This window comes from Coregonus lavaretus (assembly GCF_964263955.1).
Source record: "Coregonus lavaretus genome assembly, contig: HAP1_SCAFFOLD_1583, whole genome shotgun sequence".
Classification (NCBI taxonomy): domain Eukaryota; kingdom Metazoa; phylum Chordata; class Actinopteri; order Salmoniformes; family Salmonidae; genus Coregonus; species Coregonus lavaretus.
The window spans coordinates 20,001-42,670 of NW_028159407.1; the positions used below are offsets into that span (position 1 = coordinate 20,001).

General features: G+C 43.7%; 1 protein-coding gene across 1 annotated transcript in view; it reads left to right on the forward strand.

The window, feature by feature from the left end:
• The window catches only part of LOC311122897 (ventricular zone-expressed PH domain-containing protein-like), a gene marked incomplete at its 5' end in the record, with an annotated part of 56,728 nt that overhangs the window by 14,911 nt on the left and 19,147 nt on the right, over positions 1–22,670 (forward strand). Inside the window, one exon of the mRNA XM_084197201.1 lies at positions 17,053–17,170. Coding sequence (XP_084053327.1) covers positions 17,053–17,170 — 118 coding nt within the window. The remainder of the gene's footprint in view (positions 1–17,052; positions 17,171–22,670) is intronic.

The window sequence follows — 22,670 nt, forward strand, 5'->3', positions numbered from 1 at the left end:
TAGAATAATGTCCTTCTGGCAGTGACAGAGCATACAGAGAGAGAGACACACAGGGGTTTATAGATGTTTAAATAGATACAGTAGGTGCTATTCAGACTAGGCCACTAAATATAGCCATTGTTTCTCAAACTCTGTATTTTCAAAACCACCTTCCCGCTTGTGATTGTGCAAAGATGTGTATGTGTCATACATCGTTGTCCTCATCCGTCAAATTTGACATTTGTGGTGTTAATTCCAGGCCCAGATCACTTCCAGGAAATTCAGGACGCTGACCTGTGGCAGGCTCCATTTGGCTTGGGTTTGGGGATTGGTGGTGGTGACTGTGTTGACATATTTGTTTCTGGCCGGTTACAATAGGTTATTTTGGATGAATTTCCCTTATTTCTCAACTCAAGGTTTTCTTTTCTGTATTTGTATTGCCCAATTTTAAGGAGTAGAAAACTGTGTGTGTGTTTGTAGGGGTGTAGACGTGTTGTCTGTCTGATATGTCACAAGTCATTAGTCTGTCTCTGTGGGATGAGTCAGCAGACCAGCACCAGGCACTGATTGGGCAGGACCTGGGATGGATGGAACGTTTGCCTGCTGTGTCATATCCCTGAGTCATGGTATAGTGACCTTTGACCCGACCCTGAGTGTGCTCAACTGGAGCACATTTATAGATAGATGACTGGATCTACGAAGTCAGTCATGCATCACACACACACACCCTGTTACAGGCTTTGGTTTTTCCATGTATGTTTTGAGGTTGGACATTAGCTCGTTACACCTGTGCTGGTTGGTCAACTCGTTAGAGGGAAGGTGTTTCATCTGTACTGGCCCAGGTGCTATTTAAGAGTGGATGGCCAAGTGCTCCAGTTGTCTTGAGAGACGTGGAGGGTCAACACCTTTAGTTGGCGCTCCCTATTTGATTTCTAGAAAAACAATCTGCCCTGTTTCCGTGTTGCTCCACTTTTTGGTTTGCTTCCTGTCTTTAAGTTTGGTGTGGGTTTTTCTTTCCTTTGCCTCTTCTTGGGTAAATTTAATGGGCGCTCATGGTGTGTGTCTTTTAGGTCCCAGTTGTTGTTGCTAGTCAACTTTCAGTGGACACCCCCATGAGTGTCTTTCAGAACCCCTCCTAAAACACCACCTGTTTCGTTTTGGTTGTCTTTATTAGTTCCCCCTTCTGTTTGAGCGAAAATGTTTGGTTTTCTTGCTGGGGAACGTAACACACACACACACACACACACACACACAAACACAGGCACACTCTCTTTCTCTCTCTCTTTCTGTTTTTGTCAACCTGCTGTGTCTCTAACCAAAGCCCCCCCCATCTCACTCTGCTCAGTTCCCATTGTTCAGGGTATCAGGACCATGACATCATTTGTGTATAATCTCACTGTTTAGTTTAGGGAGAACGTCTGTGTGTGCTTACGTGTGTATACAGAATTTACAGAAGAATATGAGGCCCTGTCTGTCTTTCTCTCTCTCTTCTCTCTCTCTCTCTCTCTCTCTCTCTCTCTCTCTCTCTCTCTCTCTCTCTCTCTCTCTCTCTCTCTCTCTCTCTCTCTCTCTCTCTCTCTCTCTCTCTCTCTCTCTCTCAATTCAATTCAATAAATTTAAGGGCTTTATTGGCATGGGAAACGTATGTTAACATTGCCAAAGCAAGTGAAGTAGATAGTAAACAAAAGTGAAATAAACAATAAATATTAACAGTAAACATTACACTCAGAAGTTCCAAAAGAATAAAGACATTTCAAATGTCATATTATGTATATATACAGTGTTGTAACAATGTGCAAATAGTTAAAGTACAAATGGGAAAATAAATAAATATAAATATGGGTTGTATTTACAATGGTGTTTGTTCTTCACTGGTTGCCCTTTTCTTGTGGCAACAGGTCACAAATATTGCAGCTGTGATGGCACACTGTGGTTTTTCACCCAGTAGATAAGGGAGTTTATCAAAATTGAGTTTGTTTTCGAATTCTTTGTGGATCGCTGTAATCTTAGGGAAATATGTGTCTCTAATATGGTCATACATTTGGCAGGAGGTTAGGAAGTGCAGCTCAGTTTCCACCTCATTTTGTGGGCAGTGTGCACATAGCCTGTCTTCTCTTGAGAGCCAGGTCTGCCTACGGCGGCCTTTCTCAATAGCAAGGCTATGCTCACTGAGTCTATACATAGTCAAAGCTTTCCTTAAGTTTGGGTCAGTCACAGTGGTCAGGTATTCTGCCACTGTGTACTCTCTGTTTAGGGCCAAATAGCATTCTAGTTTGCTCTGTTTTTTTTGTTTGTTCTTTCCAATGTGTCAAATAATTATCTTTTTGTTTTCTCATGATTTGGTTGGGTCTAATTGTGTTGTTGTTGTTGTTGTTGTCCTGGGGCTCTGTGGGGTCTGTTTGTGTTTGTGAACAGAGCCCCAGGACCAGCTTACTTAGGGCTCTTCTCCAAGTTCATCTCTCTGTAGGTGATGGCTTTGTTATGGAAGGTTTGGGAATCGCTTCCTTTTAAGTGGTTATAGAATTTAACCGCTCTTTTCTGGATTTTGATAATTAGCGGGTATTGGCCTAATTCTGCTCTGCATGCATTATTTGGTGTTTTACGTTGTACACGGAGGATGTTCTCTCTCTCTATCTCTCTCTCTCTCTTTCTCTCTCTCTCTCTCTCTCGCTGTCTCTCTCTCTCTCCCTCTCTCTCTCTCTTTCTCTCTCAGCCACAGATGATCCTAGTCTAGTTTGCCTGTGTTCTTTGTACTGGCTCTTATGTCCCTGTCTCTTTGAGTGTTAGTAACCCAGACAGGTTTAATATATGGAGTGGATATGTGTCTGTAATTTCATGTTTTTTAATGCCAGGGACAATCAAACCGCTGCTCATATGCACTTATGGTACACAGTTTTAGTTACCAGTCAATTCCTAACACACAAACACACACACACAGACAGACAGACACAGGCACACACACACACACACACACACACACATACACAGGCACACACATGCGCACACACACACACACACACACACACACACACACACACAGGCACACACACACACCCTGTAACAGATAGACAGTCTGAGATAACTATGTGGCCAGCACACACAGTCCTTAGTACCGCTCTGGTTCAGTTATGCTATTCCTCCCTGTTTCATTGGTCCAAATGGATGGGCCTTGTATTCTCCGAGGCAAGCAGACAGTGAAGATGTCAGATGTACCAGCAAACTTTCTTAATCTACCCCAGAATCTATTTGAGCATCTACAGCTCAGCAGGCCTGTTACACATCAACATCTGAGCAGTAGGGTGGTCTTACCCAGTGAGGTCAATTAGAGCTCTGACACAGGAGTAAGGTATTTTTATTGGCTGGAAAAGCACACCCTGTACCTGAGGATTATGTAGCAACGCACACACACACAAACACACACACACGCTCACACTCACACTCACACACACACACACACTTCAAAAGCACACCCTGTATCAGATTTTTTATATCACACCCTGTATCAGATATGCAGCCGTAGAGGACACTGGCCAGTAAATCCTTTTGGAATAGATTATGAGTGAAGGAGAGTGTGTAACGAAAAAAACACTTGGTGGTTCCTCAACAAGCCTCCAGCTCTCAGCTACCAGACCACTGAGCCAGGAATAATAGATCTATGGACAGGCATCAGGGAATAGGAGACAAGGAAGGATGGGAGGGAGGAAAGAAGGATTGGAAGCAATGGTTAGGGCTTAGGGAATAAGGGATTAGGAAGGAAGGGAGGCAATGGTTAGGGTTCAGGGAATAGGAGATAAGGAAGGAAGGGAGGCAATGGTTAGGGCATAGGGAATAGGAGATAAGGAAGGGAGGGAGGCAATGGTTAGGGTTTAGGGAATAGGAGATAAGGAAGGGAGGGAGGCAATGGTTAGGGCTTAGGGAATAGGAGATAAGGAAGGAAGGGAGGCAATGGTTAGGGTTTAGGGAATAGGGAATAGGAGATAAGGAAGGGAGGGAGGCAATGGTTAGGGCTTAGGGAATAGGAGATAAGGAAGGAAGGGAGGCAATGGTTAGGGCTTAGGGAATAGGAGATAAGGAAGGAAGGGAGGCAATGGTTAGGGCTTAGGGAATAGGAGATAAGGAAGGGAGGGAGGCAATGGTTAGGGCTTAGGGCATAGGAGATAAGGAAGGAAGGGAGGCAATGGTTAGGGTTTAGGGAATAGGAGATAAGGAAGGAAGGGAGGCAATTGTTAGGGTTTAGGGAATAGGAGATAAGGAAGGGAGGGAGGCAATGGTTAGGGTTTAGGGAATAGGAGATAAGGAAGGAAGGGAGGCAATGGTTAGGGTTTAGGGAATAGGAGATAAGGAAGGGAGGGAGGCAATGGTTAGGGTTTAGGGAATAGGAGATAAGGAAGGGAGGGAGGCAATGGTTAGGGTTTAGGGAATAGGAGATAAGGAAAGGAGGGAGGCAATGGTTAGGGTTTAGGGAATAGGAGATAAGGAAGGAAGGGAGGCAATGGTTAGGGTTTCGGGGAGGTAAGTACTGTAGACTTAGAGAACAGAGGGATATAGAGAGTTAGGTGGTTATGGTTAGGACTCGGGGGGTGGGGGTGGGGGGGTCACACCTAGTTCCTCTGTGTAAATGCAAAACAAATGTTTTTGTTGGAAAGAAAAGGGTTAACACTAAAGAGAAGAAAAAAAAGATCCAATCAGGGTTTTTCTTTGCTGGTCTTTGGGGAGATAAATCTAGCTAACTAAGTCAGCCATTGGCTAGGCCATCAGAAGCTAAATAAAGGCATCTGCCTTTTCAAGAATAACTTTCAACAAGAACTTAAGTTTCAAATGATCATCATCTGGTGAGTGGAACTGTGTTTTTTATTGCAACGTGCTTGCTGTTGTTTGCTGTTGTTAGCCATCTCTGAAAATAACTTATGTGTGTGAAACATTGTTGTATTTAAAGTGGAACTGACAGGATTTTAGCAACATGAAATCTTATTAAAATCTGTTCATATACACCCCCAGGAAGAATATGACACTTTTAAAAACATTTTCTGACAAGCGACCACTTAGATATGGTCATTTTCACGTTTTCATAGATTCCTAGAATGTTTGGGAATTAAGTATACTAAGGCATTTGTGAAAATTCTATAGCAATATAGAGTGGGAAAGCGCGTTTGAACAATTAATAGACACTGCAGTAAATAAAACCGAATAAAACATCTGTCTTGTCCAGGACCAGAGTCTACACAGAACGGTGCGCTATAGCCAATATACAAACAAGCCATTTGCCACACGGGCCTGCCATCATTCACTTTGAACTGGACTGTGTGTTTACAGGCAGTTGCAACAGCGCGACTTTAGATCATTAGAATGCATTCGCCAAAAGCCACAAAATACACCTGAATGGATTTCTGCAAATATGTAAACAACACGGGAGCCCTCTTACATTTGGGAACTTTACAGTCCTATTGATCAAACAACCATGAAAAGAAACTTTTCCAGCTAGTTGGCCGTCAGAACTGCACTGATAAACGATGGGGAATTGTAGCCTCCTCGTCCTTCTGCAGCTTGCCTGCCAATGCATGTTTGTCCCAACCAAGCACACTAGCTAACTGGTTAAAGTTGGCTAGCTTGCTAGCTAGCTACTTTCAGACACAAATGAGAGAACACCTCACTCTGACCATTTTACTCGCCGTAGCAGAGCTGGATAGGCTGTTTACATGTTATTTAGAGCATTCTTGACTAATTATTAGTATTTTTGTCTACGTTTACTGACACCGGTCATATTCAGCGGGCGTTCGTAAATGAATCAGTTGTTCTGTGCTCTGGCACTCAGATGAAAGTGCTCTGAAATCGGAGTAGATAGCCAGAGTGAATTTGCGAATGCAAGAGATATGCTAAATGTATAACAATTGTTCAAGTTCTTGCTAGCTAACCAAATGACACCTGCATCGCTAGCTGTGTATAGCCACCGAAAAATGATATGAGGGTGAAAAGTCAGTCACTCACCCACTCCTCCAATGGCATGACATGAGATCCTCCTAGCAGCTAGCTAACTATCTAGCTAATGTTAGTCTCCATGTTTTTTTTAGCTTGCTACATAAATAGATACGCTGGCCTATTAGCCATGTTATGACTGACTTGTGATCATTGCCCTTGCTAGTTTGATTGTATTGACATTCCCAGTCTTAGTTACATTCGTCAGTTTTTGTCCAGAATATTGAGTAATTTAAACTGAATCAGTGCATCCCGAAAGGAGGCAGCAATCAATGTACCAGGCCAGCTGTGATTTACAACCTGATAGCAATATTTTTTGGACTACCAAGAAATGTATTGGTGAATTGTATTAATCATGCATTAAACTGCATCAATCTATTCTGCCAACAATGCCTTAGTGTAACGTCATGGAAAGTTGAGTCAAATACATCCTATTTTTAAAACCTCTTATAAAGTTGGTTTTGTAGCATAAAATGGGAATTTGACATTTTTGACTGACATTATGATTGTCTGTTTGGTTCATATCTGCAAAGTAGTTAAAACGCTGTCAGTTCCACTTTAAACTTTAAGTCACCGGTTACTTTGTGTGCTAAACGTGAAATGTTTTTTGCAATGGGATGTAATATTTATATATTTCGATTGGGAAATGCTTAATGGTTGTGTTTTTGTATTCTTATGATTGGGATATACTGCCTTATTATGTCAGAGTTTATGGACTGCTTATCCTTTAACATCATACTGTGTGACTGCTTATCCTTTAACATCATACTGTGTGACTGCTTATCCTTTAACATCATACTGTGTGACTGCTTATCCTTTAACATCATACTGAGTGACTGCTTATCCTTTAACATCATACTGAGTGACTGCTTATCCTTTAACATCATGCTGTGTGACTGCTTATCCTTTAACATCATACTGTGTGACTGCTTATCCTTTAACATCATACTGTGTGACTGCTTATCCTTTAACATCATACTGTGTGACTGCTTATCCTTTAACATCATACTGTGTGACTGCTGTCTTTCCATCGGCCCTATGCAGTGGTGTAGTGGTACCTGGAAAAGTGGGTATACTCTAATTATTTCAAAAAGTTCCCAAATGAACCGCCCAGCGAAGGAAAGGCACCCTGTGTGAAAAATCCTATGTTTTCCTATGTTTTTTATGAGTTTTCCTATATATTTTTGAGATTTTCACTCTCAAAATCAAACTTTTTTTTAATTGAAAAAATACTGAAATGTGATGGTCTAGGTCCACAACAATTCTTAACCCTTTGACACGTACCAACACACGGGTGTGATCATTCTACAGTGGTCCCTGCAGCATGCGTACAAACCGGTGTGATTAGAACGCTTATTTAGATACATCCAGTTTCGATTGACATAACAGTCAGCGTTTGAGCTGGCCACACTTTTTTTCACAGAAACATTATGCACAAACACAGTCCTTACAACATTATGTCCTGAATGTGACCAGTTTTTATTTTGGATGCAATGTACAGACTTTCACAGAAGTAGTGACAGCATAACACAATCATCCAAACCGCAAAATGTAGGCTACGTTAGTCCTAGAGCCAACTGAGGAAAGATTGATGTAACACAAGCGGTCATATTTAGCAAACTCTCGGCTGACAAAAACCACAATATGTCCAAAGTTATTATTTGTAAGGAAAACAACAATGAAGGCAATGTGAGCACCAGCCAGAAAATGTGCCAGGGGGAAAATGTCTGCATACTTGATCTGGGGAATCACTGGGGAAGTGCTTGGGCTCTTGTCAAAGAGAGAAGTTTGTCTGGCTCAGTAAAGCCTCAAACATAAATTGTCCGCAACAGTAAAATGGCTACTTCTATATGAATTAATGAGGAGGCGGAACACACCTCAATTCAAACTGTTCTTAGAAAATAAAACTTGTTAGAAAATAATTTGAAATTGACAAGTTGAAACATAACCTATAGATAATTAGCAGGCAGCATGTCTTGGTTTGAGGGCAGCGCGGGTTAGCTGTCCTGTTGTGTAACAATCACATTTTGGAACAGTGAGTGCATTCTGACATCACACGCGTAAAGAAACCCACGACCACTAGAGATATTTGGAACTCACACGTGAAAAGGTTAAACCACCTCAATCTGATTGGGTGGGCCTGTCAGGGTCTGGCTCCCCAGTGGGTGGGCCTATGTCCACCCAGGCCCATCCATGTCTACGCCCCTGATGCAGACTGTGTAATAATAATAATATGCCATTTAGCAGACGCTTTTATCCAAAGCGACTTACAGTCATGCGTGCATACATTTTTGTGTATGGGTGGTTCCGGGGATCGAACCCACTACCCAGGCGTTACAAGCGCCGTGCTCTACCAGCTGAGCTACAGGGGACCACAAGATGCAAGATGGCAATTGCGCATCACAAATAGCCTACTAACTAACACTTCGGACTAAACTTTTTCAATACCTGGTGTGCATACCCATTGTTGCCTGAGTTAACATTTACTGGTAGAAATCTTAAGTTGAAAGTCTTTCCTACTCTACCGGCTGCTCCATGCCAAAACCAGTTGAGAGCTGCACATTTCTGCTGTCTGCAGATGATATTCTGCTGAAACTAGACTATGTGAATATATTTCATGTGCTTTGCGATTGTGCACGATTTCTCTATTGTACTACATAAATGATAAGTCTAATACCTGCACTACACTACTTTGATACACATCAGTAGGGATTAAGAAGTGATTATAAGCAATGCCCACTGAAAAAAAAGTGGGTATACGGCTTATACCTGCGTATACCCTCCACTACACCACTGGCCCTTTGTGTGCTCTCCTACATGAGTGCGCTGGTATTACGGTTGCTGTCCTTATAGAATCACGAACCTGTCACACACTGAAGGCCTATAGGTTTACCACTGTGCAAACATGTCTATAATAGATATAAATGCTGTTAAGACATTAATGTTTCAAGAAAGGAGTGTAGGCTATATATTTGGCCTGGCGAAGAGGTTTTATGCGCTGACTGAATGGAAGCTGATAATTATGAGATTTTTACTCGGCTGGTCTCAGAAAGAAATTACGAGTCCTCACTGTCCTCAGAAAGAAATTATGAGTCCTCACTGTCCTCACTGTCCTAGTCAAGACCGAGTACAAATGTATCCGACACCAAGACAAGACCGAGACACTCAATATGTGGTCTCGAGACCGAACTCAAGACCGGTCTCGACTACTACAACACTAGCTAAAAGCATTAGCATCTATCTCTCCACATGCAAAGGGGAACACACAGTGTGTGTGTGTGTGTCTGTGTGTGTGTGTGTCTGTGTGTGTGTGTGTGTGTGTGTGTGTGTGTGTGTGTGTGTGTGTGTGCGTGTGTGTGTGCGTGCGTGCATCCGTGTGTAAAACCCAGACCCCCATTGCAGACCCTGGGAGACCCCTGTCACATACCGAGGGTTATACTTCGCTTTATACTGTAAATGAACCCTCCGTTTTAAAAGCTACTTTAACGCTTGACATATAAGTTATGTATGAGCCGGGTGTTGAGGCATTTTGGGTCTTATAATGGAAAGATCCAGTGAAAAATACGATCCATTATGCACATCAGTCATCATTCATCTTGATTAAACTGAAATAGTCTCTATTTCTCTCTCTCTCTCTCACTCGCTCTCACTCTTGCTCTCGCTCTCTCAATTCAAATTCAGTTTAAGGACTTTATTGGCATGGGAAACATATGTTAACATTGCCAAAGCAAGTGAAGTAGATCATAAACATCTACAGTAAACATTACACTCACAAAAGTTCCAAAAGAATAAAGACATTTCAAATGTCATATTATGTGCAAATAGTTAAGGTACAAAAGGGAAGTTAAATAAACATAAATATGGGTTGTATTTACTATGGTGTTTGTTCTTCACTGGTTGCCCTTTTCTTGTGGAAACAGGTCACAAATATTGCTGCTGTGATGGCACACTGTGGTATTTCACCCAATAGATATGAGAGTTTATCAAAATTGGGTTTGTTTTTGAATTCTTTGTAGGTCTGTGTAATCTGAGGGAAATATGTGTCTCTAATATGGTCATACATTTGATTTGATTTGAAGAAGAAAAATAGAGGTTAGGAAGTGCAGCTCAGTTTCATTGTGCACATAGCCTGTCTTCGGCTGCCTTTCTCAATAGCAAGGCTATGCTTATTGAGTCTGTACATAGTCAAAGCTTTCCTTAATTTTGGGTCAGTCACAGTGGTCAGGTATTCTGCCACTGTGTACTCTTTGTTTTGGACCAAGTAGCATTCTAGTTTGCTCAGTTTTTTTATTAATTCTTTCCAATGTGTCAAGTAATTATATTTTACTTTTCTCATGATTTGGTTTAGTCTAATTGTGTTGCTATCCTGGGGCTCTGTGGGGTCTGTTTGTGTTTGTGTTTGTGAACAGAGCCCCAGGACCAGCTTGTTTAGGGGACTCTTCTCCAGGTTCATCTCTCTGTAGGTGATGTCTTTGTTATGGAAGTTTTGGGGATCGCTTTCCTTTTAGGTGGTTGTAGAATTGAACGGGTCTTTTCTGGATTTTGATAATTAGCGGGTCGGGTATCGGGCTAATTCTGCTCTGCATGCAGAGTCTCAATTTGGTGTTTGTCCCATTTTGTGAATTCTTGATTGGTGAGCGGACCCCAGGCCTCACAACCATAAAGGGCAATGGGTTCTATAACTGATTCAAGTATTTTTTGCCAGACCCTAATTGTCAAAATGTATGTTCCTTCTGGTGGCATAGAATGCCCTTCTTGCCTTGTCTCTCAGATCGTTCACAGCTTTGTGGAAGTTACCTGTGGCGCTGATGTTTAGGCTGAGGTATGTATAGTTTTTTGTGTTCTCTAGGGCAACGGTGTATAGATGGAATTTGTATTTGTGGTCCTGGCAACTGGACCTTTTTTGGAACACCATTATTTTTGTCTTACTGAGATTTACTGGGTGGGCCCAGGTCTGACAGAATCTGTGCAGAAGATCTAGGTGCTGCTGTAGGCCCTCCTTGGTTGGTGACAGAAGCACCAGATCGTCAGCAAACAGAAGACATTTGACTTCAGATTCTAGTAGGGTGAGGCCGGGTGCTGCAGACTGTTCTAGTGCCCTCGCCAATTCGTTGATATATATGTTGAAGAGGGTGGGGCTTAAACTGCATCCCTGTCTCACCCCACGGCCCTGTGGAAAGAAATGTGTGTGTTTTTTGCCAATTTTAACCGCACACTTGTTGTTTGTGTACATGGATTTTATAATGTCGTATGTTTTTCCCCCAACCCCACTTTCCATCAATTTGTTTAGCAGACCCTCATGCCAAATTGAGTCAAAAGCTTTTTTGAAATCAACAAAGCATGAGAAGACTTTGCCTTTGTTTTGGTTTGTTTGTTTGTCAATTAGGGTGTGCAGGGTGAATACGTGGTCTGTCGTACGGTAATTTGGTAAAAAGCCAATTTGACATTTGCTCAGTACATTGTTTTCACTGAGGAAATGAACTAGTCTGCTGTTAATGCAGAGGATTTTCCCAAGGTTGCTGTTGACGCATATCCCACGGTAGTTATTGGGGTCAAATTTGTCTCCACTTTTGTGGATTGGGGTGATCAGTCCTTGGTTCCAAATATTGGGGAAGATGCCAGAGCTAAGGATGATGTTAAAGAGTTTAAGTATAGCTAATTGAAATTTGTGGTCTGTATATTTTATCATTTCATTGAGGATACCATCAACACCACAGGACTTTTTGGGTTGGAGGGTTTGTATTTTGTCCTGTAGTTCATTCAATGTAATTGGAGAATCCAGTGGGTTCTGGTAGTCTTTAATAGTTGATTCTAAGATTTGCATTTACATTTTAGTCATTTAGCAGACGCTCTTATCCAGAGCGACGTACATGAGCAATTAGGGTTAAGTGCCTTGCTCAAGGGCACATCGACAGATTTTTCACCTAGTCGGCGCGGGGATTAGAACCAGCGACCTTTCGGTTACTGGCACAACACTCTTAACCACTAAGCTACCTGCCGCCCCATTTGATCATGTATATTTTTTTGCTGTTTGTTCTCTGTTATAGGGCCAAAAAGATTGGAGAAGTGGTTTACCCATACATCTCCGTTTTGGATAGATAGCTCTTCGTGTTGTTGTTTGTTTAGTGTTTTCCAATTTTCCCAGAAGTGGTTAGAGTCTATGTATTCTTCAATTACATTGAGCTGATTTCTGACATGCTGTTCCTTCTTTTTCCATAGTGTATTTCTGTATTGTTTTAGTGATTCACCATAGTGAAGGCGTAGGCTCAGGTTTTCTGGGTCTCTATGTTTTTGGTTGGATAGGTTTCTCAGTTTCTTTCTTAGGTTTTTGCATTCTTCATCAAACCATTTATCACTGTTATTACTTTTCTTTGGTTTTCTGTTAGAGATTTTTAGATTTGATAGGGAAGCTGAGAGGTCAAATATACTGTTTAGGTTTTCTACTGCCAAGTTTACACCTTCACTATTACAGTGGAACGTTTTGTCCAGGAAGTTGTCTAGAATGGATTGAATTTCTTGTTTCCTAATTGTTTTTTGGTAGGTTTCAACACTACTTTCCTTCCATCTATAGCAGTTCCTTTGGCTTTGATGCCTCATGATTGAGTATTGCTCTGTTTAAGTAGACTGTGATTTTGCTGTGGTCTGATAGGGGTGTCAGTGGGCTGACTGTGAACGCTCTGAGAGACTCTGGGTTGAGGTCAGTGATAAAGTAGTCTACAGTACTACTGCCAAGAGATGAGCTATAGGTGTACCTACCATAGGAGTCCCCTCGAAGCCTACCATTGACTATGTACATACCCAGTGTGCGACAGAGCTGCAGGAGTCGTGACCCGTTTTTGTTGGTTATGTTGTCGTAGTTGTGCCTAGGGGGGCATATGGGGGAGGGAATGCTGTCACCTCCAGGTAGGTGTTTGTCCCCCTGTGTGCTGAGGGTGTCAGGTTCTTGTCCAGTTCTGGCATTTAGGTCGCCACAGACTAGTACATGTCCCTGGGTCTGGAAATGATTGATTTCCCCCTCCAGGATGGAGAAACTGTCTTCATTAAAGTATGGGGATTCTAGTGGGGGGATATAGGTAGCACACAGGAGGACATTTTTCTCAGTTTAGATAATTTCCTTTTGAATTTCTAACCAAATGTAAAATGTTCCTGTTTTGATTAATTTAATAGAGTGAGTTAGGTCTGCTCTATACCAAATTAGCATACCCCCTGAGTCCCTTCCCTGTTTCACACCTGGTAGTTTGGTGGATGGGACTACCAGCTGTCTGTAACCTAGAGGGCAACCAGTGGGTCCGTCTCCTCTATACCATGTTTCTTGTAGGATGACAATGTCTGTATTTCCGATTTCTTTGGTGAAGTCCAGATTCCTGCTCTTTAGGCCAAAGGCAGATGACCTGAGGCCTTGGATATTCCAGGATGAAATAGTGAAGGCTTTGTGTTCCATAAAGTGTCTAATGTTGTTGGTTGTGTGGTTTGGCCTCAGGCCAGTAATTGTGAGCAGAGCCTGCTGAGCATCTGGTACATGCCATTGGCTTGGGCTAGTGTAAGAGTGGGTGTTGGGCCTGTTTGCCTGCTCACGGCCTGGGCGTATGTGTGACTTTCATGTTGAGGCCCTCTTTGTGGGAGTGGTGGGCTTGGGGTGGGTAGGAGGGGCATAGGTCTGATCTGAGGGGGCCTAAATGGGGTGTGGGCATGGTTGACTTGGGGGGGAGTTAATTGGTGGGGGTGGGGGTGTAGATGTGGTTGATGGTGCTGTGGTCTGGATGTAGGTCCTCTCTGCGGGGGTCCTCTATGTGTAGGTCCTGGGGGGGGTCCCACAGGTCTGGGAGAGTGTCTCGCTGGTCTGGGCGGGGTGTCTGTTGATCTGTTGCTCCTGTGTGAGGTGTTGGGTCTGCGGTTGAGGGCGATATCCTTTAGGGTCCGGGCAAAGGTGGGCACTGCTGCCTTGTATAGGTGGACCTGGTCATAAAGGCTGTTCACGTCCAGGGTGGAGTGGTGGGCCAGGTAGACATTTGGTTTTGATGCACAGTCACGGGAAATACTTGCTTTACCCGCTGTATGGTAGCAGGGTGGAAGTCTTTTCGTGGTAACAGGGTTGAGATAACCACTTGTGCGTTGGGGAAAGTAGAAGAAGCTTTTTCTATCACTCCCTTGAGTGATGTGGCCACCCTTTCCTGCTGTGTTCTCAGGTCGTTTGTGCCTGTGTGTATTATTATGTGGCTGGGTGATCCTAGTCGGTCCTCAGACAGAAGGTCTAGGGCGCGCTGGGTGTTTGGACACCAGAGTTTAGACACTGTGTGTTTTGGAAAAAGTTTATTTTCTTGTATGTATTTCCCGTTTGAGTCCATAAGAAGTACAATCTGTGGCTTGTGTATGTCCTCAGTGGGTGTGGGGGGGTCGTCATGAGGGCTATCAGGGTGTCTGACTGGGGGGTTGCTCAGAGGGGTTGGGATCCCCTGGGCTTGGGGTTCTTCATTTGTTTGTCTGTGTGTGATGTCGAGGCTATGGTCAGGGTCTAGGGTGTACTGTTCTGCTGCGGTGTCGAGACTTTGGCCAGGATCTGAGGTGGGCTGTTCTGCTGGCTTCTCTGCGGGGGTGGCCAGCTCTCTAATGGGTTGTTCTATGTCACCCGTCATCGTTCTCACCTTCTCCTCCAGCACTCTGATCCTCTCCTCGAGTGCTCTGTTCTTCTCCTGCTCCTGCTCTTTCTCCTGTTGATGTTGTCTCACCACAGTCCAGAGTGCAGACATGTCTCTCTCTACCTGCAGCTCTCCAGGTCTAGTTAAGGGGGTGTTGTTGTGCTGGACTGTTGTCTGGGTCTGTGCTGACTGGAGTGTGTTCACCTGCTGTTCCAGCTCCACCTGCCTTACCTCCAGCTGGGTGAATGTATCCTTCATTTCAATGAGGGAGTAGTACTCTGTGCTGGGAAGTTGACTTTCCGCTTGGGGTTGCTCTGTGGGGTTAGTTAATGAAGAGGTCTGGTCTGACCCGCTCGGGGTAGGGGTATCTTTCTCAAGGGAGAGCTTCTCCTGCTGAGCTATTTCTTTGATTAGGTGAAAGTCCAGCTGGAACTGTTTGGTGTTGCCTTGAACCAAAACGGTTCCAGATTTATAGAGATTAATATTAGACGACTCAGAGTCCTCGTTGTCCAGTATCCTGAGTTTCCACCCGTCGCTAACACCCCCCCTCTTAACAGAGGGGTAGTGTGCTAGAATAGAACTGTGCCATGCCAGGGGATGGTCTGTGTGGAAGATAAGGTTGCTTATGTTCCCATTTTTATACAAATCAGCAAAAAGTGTCTCCTGCTTCCCCAAAATAAGTTTCAATTTGTACTATTTTCGTGTCTTGTCGTTATTTACATTCAGACTCGCTCTCTCGCTCTCTCTCGCTCTCTCTCGCTCTCTCTCTCGCTCTGTCTCTCTGTCTCTCTCTGTCTCTCTCCTTCTCTCTCTTTCTCTGTCTCTCTCTGTCTCGCTCTCGCTCTCTCTCTCTCTGTCTCTGTCTCTCTCGGTCTCTCTCTCGTTCTCTCTCTCTAATTCTCTGGTGCGCTCTCTCTATCTTTCCTCTCTTTCTCAATTAAATTCAAAGGGATTTATTGACATGGGAAACATATGTTAACATTCCCAAAGCAAATGGAATAGACAATAAACAAAAGGGAAATAAACACTCAGTAAACATTACACTCACAAAGGTTTTAAAAGAATATAGACATTTGAAATGTTATATTATTGACTATGTACAGTGTTGTAACAATGTACAAATAGTTGAAGTATGAAAGGGACAAGAAATAAACAGTTAAATATTGGTGGTATTTACAATATTTGTGCTCCACTGGTTGCCCTTTTCTCATGGCAACTAGCCACAAATCTTGCTGCTGTGATTGCACACTGCGGTATTTCGCCTAACAGATATGGGAGTTTGATTTTTATTTGTTTTCAAATGATTTGTGGGTCTGTGTGATCTGTGGGGAGTATGTGTCTCTAATGTGGTCATACATTTGGCAGGAGGTTAGGAAGTGTAGCTCAGTTTCCACCTCATTTTGTGGGCAGTGTGCTCATAGCCTGTCTTCTCTTGAGAGCCAGGTCTGCCTATGGCGGCCTCTCTCAATAGCAAGGCTGTAAATAGTCAAAGCTTTCCTTAATTTGGGGTCAGTCACAGTGGTCAGGTATTCTGCCACTGTGTACTCTCTGTTTAGGGCCAGATAGCATTCTAATTTGCTATGTGTTTTGGGTGATTCTTTCCAGTGTGTCAAATAGTCATCTTTTTGCTTTCTCATAATTTGGTTGGATCTAAATGTGTTCCTGTCCTGGGGCTCTGTGGGGTCTGTTTGTGTTTGTGAACAGAGCCCCAGAACCAGCTGGCTGAGGGGACTCTTCTCTAGGTTTATCTCTCTGTAGGTGAGGGCTTTGTGGGGGAATGTGTGGGAATCGCTCCTTTTAGGTGGTTGTCGAATTTAACAGCTCTTTTCTGGATTTTGCTAACTAGCGGGTATAGTCCTAATTCAGCTCTGCATGCATTGTTTGGGGTTTTGCGTTGTACACAAAGGATATTTTTGCAGAATTCTGCATGCAGAGTCTCAATTGGGTGTTTGTCCCATTTTGTGAATTATTGGTTGGTGAGCGGACCCCAGACCTTACAACCATAGAGGGCAATGAGTTCGATAACTGATTCAAGTATTTTTAGCCAGATCCTAATTGGGATGTTGATTTTTATGTTCCTTTTGATGGTGTAGAACGCCCTTCTTGCCATGTCTCTTAGATCGTTCACAGCCTTGTGGAAGTTACCTGTGGTGTTGATGTTTAGTCCGAGTTAGTTATAGTTCTTTGTGTGCTCTAGGGCAACGGTGTCTAGATAGAATTTGTATTTATGGTCCTGGCAACTGGACCTTTTTTGGAACACCATTATTTTTGTCTTACTGAGATTCACTGTCAGGGCCCAAGTCTGACAGAATCTGTGCAGAATATCTAGGTGCTGCTGTAGGCCCTCCTTGGTTGCGGACAGAAGCACCAGATCATCAGAAAACAGTAGGCATTTGCTTTCTGAGTCTCTCTCTCTCTCTCTCTCTCTCTCTCTCTCTCTCTCTCTCTCTCTCTCTCTTTGTAGGACCTGGACAGTCTGCAGATCCATCTGGAGGAGGTGCGTTTCTTTGACCTGTTTGGCTTCAGTGAAGAGGAGGGCAGCTGGCTCTGCTTCATGTGCAACAACCCAGAGAAGGCCACAGGTAAACTAACACCTGAGTCTCTAACATAGCATACCTCAACCTCCCTGTCTAACATAGCACACCCGTTCTCATCTGTCTAACATAACACACCTGTTCTCATCTGTCTAACATAACACACCTGATCCTCCCTGTCCAACATAACACACCTGATCCTCCCTGTCCAACATAACACACCTGATCCTCCCTGTCTAACATAACACACCTGATCCTCCCTGTCCAACATAACACACCTGATCCTCCCTGTCCAACATAACACACCTGATCCTCTCTGTCCAACATAACACACCTGATCCTCCCTGTCCAACATAACACACCTGATCCTCCCTCTCCAACATAACACACCTGATCCTCCCTGTCTAACATAACACACCTGATCCTCCCTGTCCAACATAACACACCTGATCCTCCCTGTCCAACATAACACACCTGATCCTCCCTGTCCAACATAACACACCTGATCCTCCCTGTCCAACATAACACACCTGATCCTCCCTGTCCAACATAACACACCTGATCCTCCCTGTCCAACATAACACACCTGATCCTCCCTGTCCAACATAACACACCTGATCCTCCCTCTCCAACATAACACACCTGATCCTCCCTGTCCAACATAACACACCTGATCCTCCCTGTCTAACATAACACACCTGATCCTCCCTGTCTAACATAACACACCTGATCCTCCCTGTCTAACATAACACACCTGATCCTCCCTGTCTAACATAACACACCTGATTCTCCCTGTCCAACATAACACACCTGATCCTCCCTGTCCAACATAACACACCTGATCCTCCCTGTCCAACATAACACACCTGATCCTCCCTGTCTAACATAACACACCTGATCCTCCCTGTCCAACATAACACACCTGATCCTCCCTGTCCAACATAACACACCTGATCCTCCCTGTCCAACATAACACACCTGATCCTCCCTGTCCAACATAACACACCTGATCCTCCCTGTCCAACATAACACACCTGATCCTCTCTGTCCAACATAACACACCTGATCCTCCCTGTCCAACATAACACACCTGATCCTCCCTGTCTAACATAACACACCTGATCCTCCCTGTCCAACATAACACACCTGATCCTCCCTGTCTAACATAACACACCTGATCCTCCCTGTCCAACATAACACACCTGATCCTCCCTGTCTAACATAACACACCTGATCCTCCCTGTCTAACATAACACACCTGATTCTCCCTGTCCAACATAACACACCTGATCCTCCCTGTCCAACATAACACACCTGATCCTCTCTGTCTAACATAACACACCTGATCCTCCCTGTCCAACATAACACACCTGATCCTCCCTGTCCAACATAACACACCTGATCCTCCCTGTCTAACATAACACACCTGATCCTCCCTGTCTGACACAACACACCTGATCCTCCCTCTCTAACATAACACACCTGATCCTCCCTGTCCAACATAACACACCTGATCCTCCCTGTCTAACATAACACACCTGATCCTCCCTGTCCAACATAACACACCTGATCCTCCCTGTCTAACATAACACACCTGATTCTCCCTGTCCAACATAACACACCTGATTCTCCCTGTCCAACATAACACACCTGATCCTCCCTGTCCACAACATAACACACCTGATCCTCCCTGTCCAACATAACACACCTGATCCTCCCTGTCCAACATAACACACCTGATCCTCCCTGTCCAACATAACACACCTGATCCTCCCTGTCTAACATAACACACCTGATCCTCCCTGTCTAACATAACACACCTGATCCTCCCTGTCTGACACAACACAACTGTTCTCATTTGTGTAACAACACTTCCCAAAGAAAGCTACTAGAGGTGAACGCAGAGACATTCTGCTTCGTATGCGTTTGGCTTTAGGCTTCCTAGCACTGTGTTCTGGTTGAATAACACCATCATGGTCTGTTAAAGGCCTGTTATAGGCCCACCGTGTTCTGGTTGAATAACACCATCATGGTCTGTTAAAGGCCTGTTATAGGCCCACTGTGTTCTGGTTGAATAACACCATCATGGTCTGTTAAAGGCCTGTTATAGGCCCACTGTGTTCTGGTTGAATAACACCATCATGGTCTGTTAAAGGCCTGTTATAGGCCCACCGTGTTCTGGTTGAATAACACCATCATGGTCTGTTAAAGGCCTGTTATAGGCCCACTGTGTTCTGGTTGAATAACACCATCATGGTCTGTTAAAGGCCTGTTATAGGCCCACTGTGTTCTGGTTGAATAACACCATCATGGTCTGTTAAAGGCCTGTTATAGGCCCACTGTGTTCTGGTTGAATAACACCATCATGGTCTGTTAAAGGCCTGTTATAGGCCCACTGTGTTCTGGTTGAATAACACCATCATGGTCTGTTAAAGGCCTGTTATAGGCCCACTGTGTTCTGGTTGAATAACACCATCATGGTCTGTTAAAGGCCTGTTATAGGCCCACTGTGTTCTGGTTGAATAACACCATCATGGTCTGTTAAAGGCCTGTTATAGGCCCACTGTGTTCTGGTTGAATAACACCATCATGGTCTGTTAAAGGCCTGTTATAGGCCCACTGTGTTCTGGTTGAATAACATCATCATGGTCTGCTTCTGGCTCTGTCCCTGATGACAAGCCCATGAGTAATGCACATACACATTCAGAGAATGATGAAGTACTTACTGGAGCGAACCAGGGAAAATATCTGATTCTGATCCCCAGTGTGTAACAAGCATATCCCAAAAGGGATTCAACCCCACAACCTTCGGTGTGCAATTCTCAGCAGTGACCCATAGAAAATCACTGCACCAGCCAAGTCTGAGTGTTTACCTTACTGTTGAACAGGGGCGCATCTTTCACTGGGGACGGGGGGGGGACATGTCCCCCCCACATTCTGAAATTGCATTTTTGTACCCCCCAGTTGTATCATTGGAATGTGATACAAAACGAGGCAACGGTGTGCTTTAGGACCATGCGGACGCCTCCGAGCGGTCGAGTAGGCTGTTTGGAGTGTTTATCCGACTGGAAGAAGAAGAAAAAAATATATATTATTATGTCGTCCCCCCCCACATCTGAAACCAAAGTTGCGCCCCTGCTTTTGACTATAAAACAGTGGGAGGAGTGGGCTTTCTGGGTTGATTTGAAACATCTTTCTGCTGTACAACAGTGATCACAAACCCTCGTCCTGGAGAGCTAGAGGGTAAACAGACTTTGTTTTTCCAGCCCAACACTAACACACCTGATTGTACTGATCAACTAATCATCAATACCTTGATGGAGGAAGATAAGTGTTTCCATTGACATCATTGGTGTGCAATGTGTGATTTCTAACCAATTATGAGTAGGCATTGCCTACTAATTGTCTACTGATTGGTTGATGATGTAATTGGAAACACTTATCTTCTTCTATCTTTTTTTACTACAAAACATAGAAACACGCCATTTTCACATATGTTGATGTTGGGGTGCTGCTGGAGATGATGAATATGAAATAGATTATAATATTTTTCGTCCCCAAAGCTTTTCTTTCTCTCCTTCTACCCTGTCAACGATCTGTCATCACCTTCTTATTTTCCAACGCCATCCGTTCCCTCTCTATGGCCACCTTAGCGAGTGACGGATCTCTCCCAGGACACACACACACACACCATACCATATGTCACCAACCTCTAATTGGAACAGATTGCTCTAACTGTAAAGTGTAATCATTCATCCACTTTAGATTAGTTCTCCCAGCTAGTTATTCATCCATCCCTGATTGCACTGGTATGTACTAATAATCACGTGTGGCTTTTATTTGGCTTGTGTGTGGTGTACTGTATAATTGGGGCGGTCTGACTTGTGTGTGTGTGTGTGTGTGCACATGCATTTACACACTGGGGATCAAAAACAGGTACCCCTCTCTCCCGAGCTTTCACTCGCCTCCAGCACATACACACTTACACACACACCACAGACTTTGGACTGATCGGAATTTTAGGTAGGCTAATTAACTTGTGAAGCTTAATATGGGAGCTTACTCAGAAACGCTTTAATTAACTAGTATAGGCCTACTATTTATTTATTTGATCTCATAATTTTATAGCCTACTGGGCTCATAGAGAGCTACTCTCTCAAGTTATCTTGTTGGGGCAAGTAACTCTTTGAACTTACAATGGCTAGCCCCAAGTCATTCTTTTTTTGTGTGTGCTTTATGCTATTTGCCTCATGTCTCCTGCATTCTTTCTTGACTATGAACTTGCTTGTTTACCTAACCGTGGGACAGACTATGTTTGTTCCCACACTCGGGACTCTGACTCTCTATTGGTTACACGGCCTATTGGACTCCCATCCTATTCTAACCACCTCTCACCGGCTTTGTATTCATGTTACCTGATGAAATTGCTGTACAACATGATCTTGTTGCCATCTGATGCACATTCAAATGTCATAAAAAATCAACACTGCAGAGCTCTCCCTGTCCTCGGCCGTACCCTGACTGTATTACTGCTGGTTTTACAGTGCCTTGCAAAAGTATTCACCCCCCTTGGCGTTTTTCCTATATTGTTGCATTACAACCTGTAATTTAAATGGATTTTTATTTGGATTTCATGTAATGGACATACACAAAATAGTCCAAATTGGTGAAGTGAAATGAAAATAATAACTTGTTTCAAAGAATTCTAAAAAATAAATCACGGAAAAGTGGTGCGTGTATATGTATTCACCCCCTTTGCTATAAAGCCCCTAAATAAGATCTGGTGCAACCAATTACCTTCAGAAGTCACATAATTAGTTAGATTTTACACAGGTGGACTTTATTTAAGTGTCACATGATCTCAGTATATATACACCTGTTCTGAAAGGCCCCAGAGTCTGCAACACAACTAAGCAAGGGGCACCACCAAGCAAGCAGCACCATGAAGACCAAGGAGCTCTCCAAACAGGTCAGGGACAAAGTTTTGGAGAAGTACAGATCAGGGTTGGGTTATAAAAAAATATCAGAAACTTTGAACATCCCATGGAGCACCATTAAATCCATTATTAAAAAATTGAAAGAATATGGAACCACAACAAACCTGCCAAGAGAGGGCCGCCTACCAAAACTCACGGACCAGGCAAGGAGGGCATTAATCAGAAAGGCAACAAAGAGATCAAAGATAACCCTGAAGGAGCTGCAAAGCTCCACAGCGGAGATTGGAGTATCTGTCCATAGGACCACTTTAAGCCGTACACTCCACAGAGCTGGGCTTTATGGAAGAGTGGCCAGAAAAAAGCCAATGCTTAAAGAAAAAAATAAACAAACACATTTGGTGTTCGCCAAAAGGCATGTGGGAGACTACCCAAACATATGGAAGAAGGTACTCTGGTCAGATGAGACTAAAAATGAGCTTTTTGGCCATCAAGGAAAACGCTATGTCTGGCGCAAACCCATCACCTCTCATCACCCCGAGAACACCATCCCCACAGTGAAGCATGGGGGTGGAGCATCATGCTGTGGGGATGTTTTTCATCGGCAGGGACTG